This window comes from Rhinoderma darwinii, chromosome 3, assembly GCF_050947455.1.
Source record: "Rhinoderma darwinii isolate aRhiDar2 chromosome 3, aRhiDar2.hap1, whole genome shotgun sequence".
NCBI lineage: Eukaryota > Metazoa > Chordata > Amphibia > Anura > Rhinodermatidae > Rhinoderma > Rhinoderma darwinii.
In genome coordinates, this window is record NC_134689.1 from 376,026,973 (window position 1) to 376,043,753 (window position 16,781).

The 16,781-nt window shown below is 43.4% G+C and overlaps 1 protein-coding gene across 1 annotated transcript in view; it reads left to right on the forward strand.

Annotated features, from left to right (window-relative positions):
- RASAL3 (RAS protein activator like 3) overlaps positions 1 to 13,210 on the forward strand; it is an 83,757-nt gene extending 70,547 nt beyond the window's left edge. Inside the window, exon 18 of the mRNA XM_075855392.1 lies at positions 12,492 to 13,210. Within this exon, the coding sequence (XP_075711507.1) occupies positions 12,492 to 12,635 (144 nt within the window). The 3' untranslated portion in view covers positions 12,636 to 13,210. The remainder of the gene's footprint in view (positions 1 to 12,491) is intronic.
- The last annotated feature ends 3,571 nt before the right edge of the window (positions 13,211 to 16,781 follow it).

The following is a 16,781-nucleotide window of genomic DNA, read 5'->3' on the forward strand; positions in this document are numbered from 1 at the left end:
TAGTTTATGCAGTCGAAAATATTATCATTGTCAGCAGCACATGTCCCTGTGTAAACAGGGGGACGTGCTGCCGACATAATGTGTGTAACGAGCGCTTGTCCCCATACATAGTTCCTTGTGAAAGGAGCAAACAAGCGCCAATCAACAAGCTACCCTAAGAGGACCCTAAGGGGCAAACCTAGGCTGATTCCACCCTCCTGTATAGGTCCCATAGCAGGTGCATTGTCCGCCTCTATGCAATGTCCTCATTCTTGAATGAAAGGATATACATTAATCACTACAGCTGGCCATATATGTTAACATTTTCTCAGATAGTTCAGACAACATTTCCTAAGATTACAGCGTTCACATTAAAGTGTACCTGTAAAGATAAAAAACTTTTTTAAAATGTGTTCCTTTTAACAAAATAAAAGACTTTTAAATATATTATATTTACCTTACTGCAAGTGTTAGCCTGCTATGCTGTAGTCTTCATCCCTGTCTTGCTGCTCCTCCGTCTCTTCTACTTCGGCAGTCCCCGCTCGTTGTGAATTGGAATCCGTAGCCAGCAACATCAGAAGCTGGCTACGAATTCTATGAAGAACAGAGACTGAGGGGGAGGCACCATGTTGACGTGCACGCTCCCGAGCCTCCTCACTCTAGGCCCTATTCACAGCACTGCTCCCGACATCACTGTTCATATATGGATACTGATGTCAAGAGCAGAGCTGAAGCGCTAGTAGAGGCTCTGCTCCAGTACACTGGCTCTGTGGAAGCCTCTAATATCACTGTCCATATATAGACAGTGATGACAGGGACTTCTCCATTGCCGGAGTCCCGAAACAGAGCAGCTTCAAGCGCGCTGCCTGGGACTCCTTCTCTCCTCCTGACATCTCTGTCCATATATGGACAGTAATGTTAGGAGGAGAGAAGGAGTCCCAGGCCGAGCGCTTGAAGCAGCTCTGTTTCAGGACTCCAGCATTGTGGAAGCCTCTAACATCACGGTGCATATAAAGACAGTGATGTCAGGGACAACCCCAGAGCTGGAGTTCCGGGCTCTGCCTGGGACTCCTGCTCTGCTCCTAACATCACTGTCCATATTTGGAAAGTGATGTCAGGGACTTCTCCATTGCCGGAGTCCCGAAACAGAGCAGCTTCAAGCGCTCTGCCTGGGACTCTTTCTCTCCTCCTGACATCACTGTCCATATATGGACAGCAATGTCAGGGGTTACCCCAGAGCCGTAGTTCTGGGCAGAGCGCTATTAGCGCTCTGCCTGGGACTCCTGCTCTGCTCCTAACATCACTGTCCATATATGGACAGTGATGTCAGGGGCAACCCCAGAGCCGGAGTCCTCGGCAGAGCGCTCTTGGACTCTGGCTCTGTGTAAACCCCTGACATCACTGTCCATATATGGACAGTGATGTCAGGAGCAGAGCAGGAGTCCCAGGTGGGACTCTGGCTCTGGGGTTGTCCCTGTCATCACTGTCCATGGATGGACAGTGATGTCAGGAGAGGAGAGAAGGAGTCCCAGGAAGAGTCCCCACGAGTGGCTGTTTCGGGACTCCGGCTCTGGGGAAGCCCCTGACATCACTGTCCATATATGAACAGTGACACCGAGAGCTTTCCCAGGGCCAGAGTCCTGGGGCAGAGTCTCCACTAGCGCACTGCCTGGGGATTCCGACTCTGAGGGAGCCTCTGACATTGCTGTCCTTATATGGAAAATGATGTTGGGAGCTCCCAGAGGTATACGTTTAACGTATACTTTTGACGGATGCAATACAGTGGCATCCATCACCCATAGCCTGTCATATTAGAAAAACGTATACCATGTGGTATACTTTTTTTTTTATGGGATCCCTCAGGATGGATTAGCGTAGTACAAGGGTTGAGTTCAATAAAATATTTTTTCTATGTGTCTGTTTTTTTTTTAAACTTTATTACCACTGCCTTAGCAATGGCCGCTGGCTGATTGACAGCGTCCATTACTAATGTGGGGCTTAATGTTAGCCGGTGAAACTGCTAACACAACCCCCCATTATTACCCCGGTACCCACCGCCACCAGGAGTACCGTCTAAAGTGATGGTCGGACACTGGGGCAGCCACAGGCTGGTTTTATTAGGCTGGGAAGGTCCAAACACTGTGGTCCTTCCCATCCTGGTAATGCTAGGCTGCTGCTGCTGTGTTGTATCTGGCTGGTAATGAAAAATAGGGGGGGCTCCATGTCGGGTTTTTTTTGTCATTTTTTTTTTTTTTAAAGAGGACGTGGGGTCTCCCCCATTTTTCATAACTAGCCAGATAGAACATAGCAGCAGCAGCAGCAGCAGGCTAGCATTACCAGGGTGGGAAGCTCCAGTGCGCATCCGTCACTACAGATGGTCGGGTATCACGTAGGGTACGTGGACCCACTGGGCCGTACCGCCTTGACGGTATGGCAGCTGGCCAACAGGATACAGGACGAAGTCTATAGTTCAATAGGTGTACCTGTGGTAACTTTCAGACAGTAGCTGGACAGGCTCAGACGGGACTTTGGCAGGAGGCAGGCACCAGGCTTGGTGTAGCGGAGCAGGCGTAGACAGCGCAGCACGACTCCAATACTATACGGCACTTGGACGAGGATAACATGGGATACAGGTTACAGGAAGCAGGAACGGGAACACTGGGACCTGGAAAACACTTAAGGGACCATTTGCATAGACGAACATAGGTAACGACAACAAAGCTCAGGCAAGGCAGAAAGGGGCAGAGCCCTTCTTATAGTCCAGGATCATGGGCTAATTAACAACAGATTCAGGTGCGCGTACTGGCCCTTTAAGACCGGGCACGAGCGTGCGCACGCACCCTATGGGGCACAGCAGAGCGAAGCGGAAGTGTGCGCTGGTGTCTCCTGAGGAGGAGATGCGGGCCAACGCTCACAGGACCATGGCTGCGCTATGGCCGTCAGGGGGTGAGTAAACCTGACGGTCCGCGACCATGATTGTTACACAGGGTACTGGATCATACCCGGCTCTTCCCAGTGCCCCCAGTGGCGGTAGGTATCGGGGTAATAATGAAGGGTTTAGTGTTTGCCTTTCCACCGGCTAACACTAAGCCCCCCTTAGTAATGGACACTGTCAATCAGACAGCGGCCATTACTAAGGCAGTAGTAATACAGTTTTAAAAAAAACACACACACAGAAAAAATATTTTATTGAAATAACACCCCCCCACACAACCCTCATTAACCATTTTATTTTTAAAAAAAACGCTTTCATCGAAGTAGTCCTTGAATCTGAATTAGTTCAACAACCGAACCTGTAAAAAATCAAACACAAAAAAAATTAGTAACACATAAAAAACGTCTTACACCCTAGCAACGCCCCTGGTGTGTATGTGTGTATATATATATATATATATATATATATACTGTGTATATACTCACACACACACACACACACACATATAAATATTTATATACACACACACACATATATATATGTGTTTGTGTGTGTATATAAATATGTGTGTATGTATATATATATATATATATATATATACACACACACACACATGTACCTACATATACTGTATATATTTTAATATAAATATATTATATATATATATATATATATATATTTATATATTATAATATATATATATATATATATATATATATATATATATATATATATATATATATATATCCCCTTCCCGACATCCATATATACATGGGGTGGAACGTGGATGGGGAACATGGAGCGGGCTCACAGGCTGAGCCCTCTCCATAGAACAAGTGTATCGGCTGGGTGTTACAGCTGTTACGTCAGCGCGATCCCGCTCATTTAACCTTTTACATGCCGCAGTAAATAGCAACTGCAGAGTTTAAATTACTAGAAACAGGGGGGCAGACCCCTGAAACTTTTCATCAACCTTCCCGAGACACGATTTCGGAGTGCCGTTGGTTGGCATGGCATCATGGGTCCGCCATCTTTGTGCTCTTAGGAGACAGTATAACGATCTACTACAATACATTAGTATTGCAGTATATCATGCAAGCGATCTAACAATCCCTGGTTCAAGTCCCCTAACTTTTTTAATCAATTTTAAAAAAAAAATTAAAAGTTAAAAAAAACCCTATTTTTCCATTTTCCCCTAGAGCACAATGTAAAAAATATATAAAAATTGATTAGAACTAGTATTGATGAATCCATCAAAGTCTGACCTATTACAATATATCATTATTTAGTCTGCACGTGGAACGCCGTAAAAAATAAAATAAAATAAAATGCCAGAATCACTGTTTTTTGGTCACTTAATCTCCCACAAAAAAATCGAATAAAGAGTGATCAAAAAGTCTCATGTACACCAAAATGGTAAAAATAGAAACTACATCTCGCTCCACAAAAAATAAGCCCTCACACCGCTCAATCGACGGAAAAATAAAAAAGTTATGCCTGTCAGAATGTGGCGACAAAATTCAAATTTTATTTTTAACAATCAGTTTTTTCCTGGTAAAATTAGTAAAACATGAAAAAAACGTTACAAATTTGGTATCGCTGTAATCGTCTTGACTCGCAGAATGAAGTTAATTCATCGTTTTTACTGCACAGTGAACGCCGTAAAAACAAAACCACCCAAAAGATTGAGGAATTGCTATTTTTTTCTTATTTTACCACATAAATATTTTTATTCCAGTTTCCCACTAAATTATATAGTACAATAAATGGTGTCATACGGCAATTTAGATGGAAAAAGAAAAAGTTATGGCTTTTGGAATGTGGGGAGGAAAAAAAAAAGTCAAAATCCGTGAAAAATGGCTGTGGCGGGAAAGTGTGTGTGTGTATGTACATACACATACATGATGCTAAAATATAGCATCATGCTATATATTAGCATGATGCAGGGATCCAGTGATTGCAGCACTTGTCCGTCTTCATGGCCGGCCTTAGATATGTTCGACCAGTGCGGTCGCACAGGGCGCCAGCCGCCACACTTCAAGAGGGGCGCCAGCGAGTGTGTGTATCCCCGCTCCATTGCAAGTACCAGCGGGGATACACACACTAACTGCAGTCGCCTTTCCACCCGGGCGCTTCTTCACTTAGTGGCCGTCGCTACCGCTGTAGCAGCCATAGCGGCTGCTAGCGGTGACACCGGGCAAGAGGGCGGTGGCGCCGTTAGCAGCTGCTGCGGCTGCCATAGCGGTAGCGATGGCACTATAGCAGAGCAGGGAGGTGTCTCCCTGCTCTGCTGTCTACTAGCGCCACTGTAGCTCCCTGAAGGAGCGGAATCCCCTTGTGGCCGGGGATTCCGCTCCTGGAGCACTGCTTGATATTTCTGTCCATATATGGACAGTGACATCAGGGGAAACTCCTGAAGTGGAATCCCCGGTCACAGCGTTGCAGACTCTGACCGGGGATTCCACTCCAGGAGAAGCCAATGACGTCATGGACACAGACGACAGAAGCACACAAAATACCCAGCTTTCCCGGGTATCAAAAAAAAGTGTGGAAATAAACTAAGATATAACTTTTATTTAATCTAGCTAAAAGGTCTATTGCCCGCCAGCTATCAGGGTAATTTCGTAGTCCTTGCATTACCTACAAGGGGGCTGTGGGCAGTGTGGCACTACCTACCAGGGGTCTGTGGGCTGCGTAGCACTACCAACCAGGGGGCTGTGGGCTGTGTGGCACTACCAACCAGGGGTCTGTGGGCTGTGTGGCACTACCAACCAGGGGGCTGTGTGGCACTACCTACCAGGGGGCTGTGGGCTGTGTGGCTCTACCAACCAGGGGGCTGTGGGCTGTGTGGCACTACCAACCAGGGGGCTGTGGGCTGTGTGGCACTCCCTACAGGGGGCTGTGTGGCGCTATCTATAAGGGGGCTGTGTGGCGCTATCTACAATAAGGCTGTGTGGCACTATCTACAAGGGGGCTGTGTGGCGCTACCTACAAGGGGGCTGTGTGGCGCTACCTACAAGGGGGCTGTCTGGCACTACACACAAGGGGGCTGTGTGGTGCTACCTACAAGGGGCTGTGTGGTGCTACCAACAAGGGGGCTGTGTGGCGCTACCCACAAGGGGCTGTGTGGCGCTACCTACAGGGGGGCTGTGTCGTGCTACCTACAAGGAGCTGTGTGGCGCTACCCAGAAGGGGCTGTGTGGCGCTACCTACAAGGGGCTGTGTGGCGCTACCTACAGGGGGATGTGTGGCGCTACCTACAAGGGGGCTGTCTGGCGCTACCTACAAGGGGATGTGTGGCGCTACCCACAAGGGGCTGTGTGGCGCTACCTACAAGGGGCTGTGTGGCGCTACCTACAGGGGGAATCTGTGAGTGGGGGGCTGATGGTCATTTTACTGTGAGTGGTGGGCTGATGGTCATTTTACTGTGAGTGCGGGGCTGATGGTCATTTTACTGTGAGTGGGGGGCTGATGGTCTTCAAGTGGTTTCCACCTCTGACCTCCAATTGAAATTAATAGGAGGCAGAAAATACCTGCGGCGCCCGTCTGGAGCTTTTTTTTCCTGCGTGTTTTGCATTCGCTTCAACAGCTTAAGAAAAAACACAAAAAAAGGTCACACAACGCTGTCAGTTGCTGAAGGAATTTTGAGGCAGATTTTTTTTGCCTTACAAAAAACGTGTGTGAACATGCCCTATGAGTGGAGTGCTTGTTCTTCGCCGTTTTCTGTCTTTCTCAAAACAATTTTTGGTAGGGGGGCCCTGAGGAAATTTTGTTTTTCCAGTGCTGCCTCGAGTCCGAAAAGGTTGGGAAACTTTGTGCTAGGCTACAGGATCCCGTCATGGAGCAGCTCAGTTTGTCATGGGAACGGGGCCTAGGTGAGTAAAATTTTTGTTTTTGTTTGGGGGCACTGTCTACAAGGGGGAGGTGCGGGGACTGTTTGGCATGGTCTACAAGGTGGAGGTGGGGGACTGTATGGCACTGTCTACAAGGGGAAGGTGGGGGACTGTATGGCACTGTCTACAAGGGGGAGGTGTGGGGGGCTGTATGGCACAATCTACAAAAAGGAGGTGGGGGATTATGGCACTGTCTACAGGGAGGCTGTATGACAAAATCTACAGGGGGGCATTATATTGTGTGGGGGCCACTAAGCGGACATTATACTGTGTAGGGGTACTACAGATGGCATAATACTGTGGGCACAATTAGAGGACAAAATACTGTGTCCTTGAAGGGGTTGTAATATATTATATTATTAAATATTATTATTATTATACTGTATGGGGGCACTAAAGGGGCAATATAATTTTTTTATGGGGCATTTTTTTTAAATGATGGGGTGGGGCATCGAAAGATCATTTCGCACAGGGCGCCATCTATCCTAGGGCCGGCCCTGTCTGTCTTTACTCTTGCCTTGCAGAAGTTGTCTGTATAGATACTATATGCTGGAGAGAGATTGCAGCAGGAGATTCTGTGACCGTATTGGCTGAGCTGATTTGCTCATGCACGAGTTATAAGCAAAGCATCCTGGGATATAAGGGCTCAAGCTCTGGCTTCAATTTCCTTAGCTGATGTCACAATCAGAAATTGCCCGCCCATTTCAATATGCAGCAAGAGAAGATTTTACATTTACTCTCTGACATGTATAACGACTGGATCTTGGGCTAGGAAGTAGCTATCTGCATAATATAGGTATTGTTGGAATTGTAGCGAAAGCCTCTATTCAGCTGTGCAAAAAATGATTTTTAGACAATGTCATTGGGGATACGCTTTAAGGGAAATTGCCATATGAAAATGAATGCAATTCAGTGTTAGGAATCCAAATATAGGGGTGCTTTGCCACCTATTTCAAGTGGAGATATGATTAAATGTCTACAAGAGATATGGAAAAAGCCAAAATTATAATGGAGAGGGCATACATGACCACCTCTTTGCTGGCAATGGAGGACCAAGCACCCCTGGGCTCAAGATCAATGTGGGGTTCGACTGCTGGGGGTCCAAACAGATAGATAGGTTTCTCACTAGAGAAACAGATCCTTTGAGCGCAGGCTAATCATGCGGAGGGAAGCTAAAGCATGGTCAGGAATGGAGCCAAAGGTTGTCACCAGGAGAGCAGTCAGGATGCAACAGAGGATAAAGTGAGAACATAGTCAGAGAATGAGCCATGGATCAAAACTAGGAGCAGAACTGCAGGTACAAGGCAACAAATCCAAAGGCACAACACAAAAGCAGAATCCAGTAACTGGACAAACCCCCAACTGGTAACACCCTGTTGTCAATTTATTTATAAATTTATAGGAGGAATAACATGGGAACAGAACAATGTAGAGCTCTAAGAAAGAATGCTCCAGAATTGTTATTTCACGGGGAATCCAATTATTAGTAAACAGATTTCTTAAGAGGGGTGACAAGTCCTCTTTAAATAGGTCGCCAGGCCTGATGTCATCAGCAAGCAACGGTTTCCATGGCACCCTAATGTGGCTGGAGCACGGAGCTGCGGGGATCCTCTGCTGGAACAAGGCTATGAGAATAACAATGATAGACCAAAAATGTCTTTCATGAGAAAATCCCTTTAACCCTTTCCCGACCTATGACGAAAATGAACGTCATGGTCGGCTGCTAGATCGCACACCAAGACGTTCATTTTCGTCAGCATTTCAAACTGTCACTCTGTGTAAATACAGAGTGACACTAGCAAAAATATAATAGAGACCCTGGGTAGTTGGCGGGCATAATATACAACTAACAACAAATTGCCTTTAGGCAAGGAACCCTATTTCCCAACTACCATAAAAGTAAATAAATTCTTTATTATGCTATATATAGCAAATAGACTGACCACACATAAAGATTATAATTGTCACTGCATGGTACCGGACAAAAATGTAAAGGGTTATTGCATATGCAGCGGTGTGAAACACCTAACGACCAGTGTGAGGACCGCTATTATGGCAGTCAATTAATAGAGTTTGTCCAACAGTAAGTCCGGCAACAGGCAGGAATTAAAATATGAGAAGCCACAGAGTGACAAGCCCGCGGTGACAGCTGTCCTAGACAGATGACACATCAGTCTTGCCGGTCAGCGGACCATCTCTGCTTTTGGCAATTAACCCCTTAAATGCGGCAACGGATTGCCGTCGCCGCATTTAAGTGATTTGAAGCACATCGGCAGCCCCCACGAAGTGATTGTGGGGGCTGCTGATGCTTGTTGTGGCAATCGGAGGCTAGACAATGGCCTCCGGGTTGCCATGTACGGAAGCCTCGGAGTTAAAGTACATTACACTATGTGTGTAGTGTAATGTACTCTAACAGCGATCAAAGCTGCAAGTCTCGTAGTCCCCTAGTGGGACAAGTAAAAAAGTAAAAATAAGTAATAAATGTTTTAAAAATAAAAGTGTAAAAATGAGTTATAAGTTATATAAACACAAAATGCTGTTTTTTCCTATAATAAGACTTTTATTATAGTAAAAAAATGAACACATTAAAAACACATATTTGGTATCACCGCGTTCGTAACGACCCCAACTATAAAACTATAATGTTATTTTTCCCGCACAATGAACATCCCAAAAAACAATCAATAAAAAACTACGACAGAATCACAATTTTTTTGGTCAACACCCCTCCCAAAATAAAGAATAAAAAGTGATCAAAAAGTTGCATCTACCCAAAAATAGTACCAATAAAAACTTCAATTTGTCCCGCAAAAAACGAGCCCTTACACAGCTTTTTTGACTAAAAAATAAAAAAATGATGGCTCTCAGAATATGGCAACACAGAATTATTATTTTTTTTATAAATAAGTGATTTTATTGTGCAAACGCTAAAAAAAAGGAAAAAAACCTGGCATCGCAATATCCGGGAGAACCCGCTTAACGTTTTATGAGGTATTTGTCTTCTGTGGCACAAACTGGGCACAACATATTATGCACTAAAATGGCATATCAGTGAAAAATTGCAATTTTCACTTTGAACCATCCGCTGTGCACGTTATGGTGCGGGGGTTGATGTATGGAGCCGGCTCACGTGCCAACATGCCAACATGAATAAAATTGGTATCGCTATGTCCGTAAAAGTCCAAACTATTACAATATACCATTATTTAATTCGCACAGTGAACACCTTCAAAAAATTGAATAATTGAAACCGCCAAAATCACAGGTTTTTTTTGTCACCTTAGCTCTAAAAAAAAATGTAATACAACTTTTTAATAACTTTTTATGTACCAATAAATGGTACCAATAAAAACTACAGCTCATCCTGCAAGAAATAAGCCCTCACACCACTCTATTGATGGAAAAATAAAAAAGTTATGGCTCTTGGAAGGCGGGGAGTGAAAATCTAAAATAAGAAAGCAAAAAATGGATCAGTCCTGAAAGGGTTAATTCATTTCTAATGAAAAAAAACGTATGACCACATGTGGGGTATTTCCGTACTCGGGAGAATTTGCTTTACAAAAATTGGTTGTTTTTTTCTCCTTTATCCCTTGTAAAAATGAGAAAACTCAACATTTTAGTGGAAAAAAATTTGATATTAATTTTCGCGGCCTAATTCTAATAAACTCTGCAAAAGACCCGTGGGGTCTAAATGCTCACTATACCCCTAGATAAATTCCTTGAGAGGTGTAGCTTCCAAAATGTGGTAACTTTTGGGGTGTTTCCACTGTTTTAGTCCCTCTAGGGCGTTTGCAAATGCGACATGGCACCGAAAACCATTCCAGCAAAATCAGAAATCCAAAATCCAAATGGCGCTCCTTCCCTTCTGAGCCCTGATGTGGGTCCAAACAGCAGTTTATTACCACAGATGGGGTATTGTCGTAATTGAGAGACATTGCTTTACAAATGTTGGGGTGCATTTTCTTCGTTATTCCTTGTAAATATTAAAAATTTATATGTTGTTTCAGAAAAAAAGTAGACTAATTCCAATATATTTAGTGAAAAACCTGTGCGGTCAAAATGCTAACTACACCCATAGATAAATACCTTAAGGGGTCTAGTTTTCTAAATGGGGTCTTTTATGGGGAGTTTCTATCGTTCTTGTTGCTCAAAGCCTCTCCAAATGTACAGTGGGACACACAAACATTTTCAAGCAAAATATGAGTCCTGAAAGCCTCCGGTTGCTCCCTTCCTTTCGGGCCCTGCCATGTGTCCAGGCAACGCATTAGGGCAACAATGTGGGTATTTTTGAAAACAGGAGAAACAGGGTGATAGATTTTGGGGTGTGTTTCTTCATTCTCATGTTTGTTTTACAAAGAAATCTGTCTTCAAAGTGATACTTTTATGAAAAAAGTGAAATCTTATTATTTTTCACCTGCTATGCATTAAATGTAGCAAAAAACTGTGGGGTCAAAATACTCACTACACCCATAGATAAATACCTTAAAGGGTCTAGTTTTCTAAATAGGGTCATTTATGGGGAGTTTCTATCCTTCTGGCAGCTCAAATCCTCTCCAAATGTACAGTGGGACCAACAAAATTTTTAAGCAAAATATGAGTCCTGAAAGCCTCCGGTTGCTCACTTCCTTTCGGGCCCTGCCGTGTGTCCAGGCAACGCATTAGGGCCACAATGGGGGTATTTTTGAAAACAGGAGAAACAGGGTGATAGATTTTGGGGTGTGTTTCTTCATTCTCATGTTCGCTTTAAAAGAAATCTGTCTTAAAAATGACACATTTGTGAACATTTTTAAATTATATTTGTATACGCCTGCTTTTCATGAATTCTTACAAAAAAACTGTGTGGTCAAAATAGTTACAACACCCCTTAATAAATACCATAAGGGGTGTAGTTTTCAAAATGGGGCCACTTGTGGGGGTTTCCATCATTCTAACACCTATGAGCCTCTGAAAACCTGGCTTGGTGCAGGAAAACAAAATGTACTTCAAAATTTATAAAATTATTATTACATTTGTAAGTCTTCTAAATTGCTAAAAAATTATTATTTTTTGTCCAAAGTGCTGCGAAAATAGAGTAAAGAGATGGAAATATATATTTAATTTAAAAAAAATTGTACAGTATGTATGTACATACGTGACATATTGCAGTTAAAAACAGGGAAAAATTTTAATTTTTACGAAATTTCTTCAATTTTTCTATTTTTTTATTAATTTACGCAGATCGTATTAGTCTACTTTTAGCACTAAAATAAAGTACAACATGTGACAAAAAAAGAATGTCAGAATTACTTGGATATTCAAAACTTTCGCAGAGTTATTCTCTGATAAAGTCAGACATACCAGATTTGACAAATCTGGCTTGGTCATTAAGGTACAAACAGGCCCGGTCATTAAGGGGTTAAGCACATACTGTATGTGAAGACATCATTGTCTACTGCTTTTGTGAACTTACTATCTGTGTCATTTTCTAATGATTCCTATAGTAAAATCTCCATATGCCTCTGTATAAAATTGAGGGTACAGTATGGGCCCACGGCAGATTATCTCCATGATGCCTTAGGTTCTTCTAGTCTGAGAGCTATCTAAATATATGTCTTTTATTTTTTTCTACAATGGCTCTTCACAATGGTAGATGAAGTAGCATGGACGTTGTGTAAGAGATATAACTGCCTTTGTCATTCTTGTAGGAGAGACGTTTGTCAGTTCTGGAGAAGACATCGAGAAACTCCAAACAAGATCACAATGAGCATAATCATAACATGGAAAATGCCTTAGAGGACGCCTCCGTAACTAATGATAAGGATGAAATAGAAAGTTCTGACACTGAATAACCTACGCGACAACTCAGGGTTCATCATATTGCACAATACCAATAAGGTTTTATTGCCTTTTGTGCACACCGGATACCTTCGCATTCTTGAGACGTATGACAGGATTATTTATAACATTTATTCACACATAATCACGACAACATATAATCATGCAAAAGACTGTATTTATAACAGATGGGGAGGGGTAAATAAGTGGCAGTGGGTTGAAGGATGTTATAGGACAGAGAAGAGGTACAAAGGTACCTGTTGGACAACAATATCACAATTGTAGGTGGTAATGTACATTTGAGCGTAGTTGCTGAGCTGTCTCTGTTTTTGCATGGGTTATTCATTATTCTTGTGTTAACATAATGAGGAATTGATGTATTGTAATATTAAAACAACCCTCCTCATTCTCTGTTGCATAGTTACCTAAACTATTTGACTTAGGGCCTATGCACATCATGTTTTTGTCCTACATGTAGTGTGAGTGTCGGGAAAGCTCCCTTATATACATGTTGATATGTGTCCATAGAGCTCCATTAGCCCAACAGAGGCCAAAAGATTGTTTCGTGGGACTCTGTCAGGTTGGTATACGTCAGGATCCCGCAAAAAAATAAAAATACAGTGTGGTATACTTTCTTTTTTTTTTTTATGTGGATGTACCAGTCAGAGGTATTTGTGGAAAGTATAGCACAGGGAGCTTCCCCTGGGCTTGTGTCCCCAAGAAGAGCATCAGGTTGCGCTCGGCCGGGGGATTTCATCCCTGAAAAAGCCCCTTACATCACTTTCCATATATGCCAGTGCTCTGGCCTGGGATTCCGGAATCGTAAAGCTCCTAATGTCACTGTCCAAATATGGACAGGGATGTCACAGACTTCCCCAGGACTGGAGTCCCCTGCCAGAGCACTTGCGATGCTCTGGCCGGGGACTCCGGCGTTGTAGCTCTAGATATCACTGTACATATAAGCACAATGACATCAGGAGTTTCCCAGGCACAGCAGTTCCAGCAGTGCTCTGCCAGAAAAGTTTTGGAGACGTATCCCACTGTTTGCCTACTCAGCGGGATACAACGCTACCTTCGGTTGGAGGTATACGTCAAGATGAAAAAACGAGATGTGAACCAGGCATTAGCCTCATCTTTTCCCACCTGGACAGATACAACATCCATTTGTATAACTCTATGTGGTTACCCTTGTATCTCAATACTGGAATAAACTTCATCTTGTTTCAGAGAGGAACAAAGTCTTCATACGCTCTTACGTTGGCCGAACACAGACTAATCTAGACCAAGAAATTAATAAAAGATTGGTGTTCAATAGTTATGGAGTAGGATACCTTGGGCCGACAAGAGGAAATGACTCTGAGATACCACCCTCCCTCTTTACAGAACGTCTCCACTTTCAATTGCATTGTAAACTTTGCTGTTGTCATTGCATTGACAGTAGGGTCTATTTGGTTATTTGTGAATCAACCCATATAAAAAAGACTACTGTGAAATCATTATCCTCCAATGAGTTTCTAGCTATTAAGTCTAATATGCCCTGTGTAATCTTACAAGACTGTCTCCAGGCAGGTCGTGCATAGGATAAAATATGCATCGAAAAAAGGTTCTTCTCAAGCAATTGTATGTAGTTCGCCTCTATTGCTGCTCCTACACCAGTATATTACCTAAAGCTGCCCCTGCACATTAGAATGAAATTGGCTTAACCCACCAATTTTGGCAGGATCAGCTAACAGTCTAATGTGTATGTGGCTAGCCCGACAGTCCCCCAACATCTAATATCAAGGGAAAGAAATTAACATCCAACATGCCCAATCCTTTGTGCCCCCAGGAGATAACCCAATGCAACAGGTGGCTAGCAGCAGTTTATCACCTCTCCCTGCTGAAAGAAACATGCACAAGTGCATATTTTTTAGGGGTTGAAGAAGAGATAACTGTTAGGCTCTGTTCATATCTGCATTGGAGGCTCTGTTGGGTACTCCTTTCACAGATCCAGCAGAGATTACCGGAAACAAAAGTGCAGCATGCTGCACTATTGTTTCCGGTAAAACCACGGACACCCCGATGGAAAGCCTACGGAGCCCATTAAAGTCAATGGGTTCCGTGGGCCGTCAGTGGCATCCATGGTGCAACGAAATCATCGTCCGGTTTTCCCTTGTGTGAACCCAGCCTTAAGGCTCTTTGACACTGTACAATTATCAGGCAAAACAGGGCAACGATCAGCCGATGAATGCGTTCATCGGCTGATTGCATCGTTTTAAATGCCGAAACTATTATCGTGGTCAGCAGCACATCTCCCTGTGTCAACAGGGAGATCTGCTGCCAACATGATAGAAATGTATTGGAATAAGCGATCATAATAACGAGCGCTCGTCCCCATACTAGCTCTGTCACTAACAAATATACGGTAAACAGTGAGGTCCCTGTTCTTCCCAAACCTCTGTCCCTGCCTACTTGTACGACCCAACCTAAACGACGGCGCACAACTGGACGGCGTTCCCTATACTAATACAAGTGAAACTGACAAATGGATATGACAGAGACAGTACGAAATAACAAAGGGTCACCTGGGAAGTACACGGAGGGAGAGGCAGGGCAGTTGCGCCACGAACAAGTCCGGGCGCAAAAGGCAGAGTCAGGCAGGCAGGGTCAAACCGGGAGAGTGTGGAAAAAACAAAGGTCAGAAGGCAAAGAAAAGTCAGGAGTCCAGCCAGGGTCAGGGGTCACAAAGGAGTAAAAATACAAGTTGCTCAGGGGAGTCTGAAACAAGGGAAAGCGCCAGGCTAGGAAACTCTAATTACAGGCAAAGGCCTACAACCCCAGGCTAAACTAAATAAGGAGAGGGCGGGAGCTCAGGAACATCAGCCAGGCTTTGATTGGCCTGATGCTCCTGAGCTCCTATTGGCTGCAGACTGCCTCAGTCTGCCAGGCTGGGCGACGCCCGAGTGAGTGACTCTCGACGTCCTGGAGACTGAGGGAGCCGCAGGAAAGGAGTATGTGACAAGCTCCTTGTGAAAGGAAAAATGGTGCGCCGATCAACAAGCTGTCTCGTTGATCAGCGCTCGTTTACACAGCCCATGTTGGGCCGTGTAATTTCACCATTAGTGTCCTATTACACAGCCTGACGTGGACCATGTAAATGAGTGCCGATCAACGAGACAGCTCATTGATCGGCACTTGTTTGCTCCTTCCACACGGAGTAATGACTGCTTATGTATAGTGATGCGACCCCATACATTTTCTTTTAAGTCTAGGTTTTTTATTAAAGTTTTCACAACATAATAATAAAACATAACATTACTTAAACTTATATATGAAGCACAAGGGATTCATGCAGGAACCCGAATAAGCAAGGGATACAATCAATCATTCTATTATAAATTGCACAAAATAAAAGGCAATGAAAGAAAAGGAATAAAAAAATAAAAAAATTACAAATGAAACAAAACATTACTCATTTATAAAAGTACAATTGCTGATAAAGATAAGAGTGAGAGTATACCCATATAAAACATTATGTAAAATTTACGCAATTGTCAAATACTAAATACCTTGGACCAAAGGAAATTAAATGGGAGTGTCATCTGTCAGCTGAAGAAAAGGGAAAAAATAAACTAAATAAAGGACAAGGGATACTTATTTGAATAATAGGAGATCCAAACAGACCATCTGAAGTTTAGTCAGGATATGAGTGAGAGCTGATAGCCAGAATTCTTTCCATACTAGAGGGAAATTGTACAGTATGACAAAGTTCTTTAGTAGTTAGGGGTGAACTAGATTTCCAGGTTCTTGCAATCATGGACCTAGCAGCGAGTATGACATGACCTATTATCGTCCGTAAGGGTATGTTCACACGGCTTATTTTCGGCCGTTTTTCAGGCCGTAAACGGCCGAAAAATCGGAAGCAGAACACCTCTAAACATCTGCCCTTTGATTTCAATGGGAAAAACGGCGTTCTGTTCCGATGGGCCTTTTTTTTTCACGGCCATTTTTCAAAAAAACGGCTGCGAAAAAGAAGTGCATGTCACTTTTTGAGAAGTTTTTGGAGACGTTTTTCATAGACTCTATAGAAAAACAGCTCCAAAAACGCGACTTTGAATAAAAACCGTCTGAAAATCAGGAGCTGTTTTCCCTTGAAAACAGCTCCGTATTTTCAGACGTAT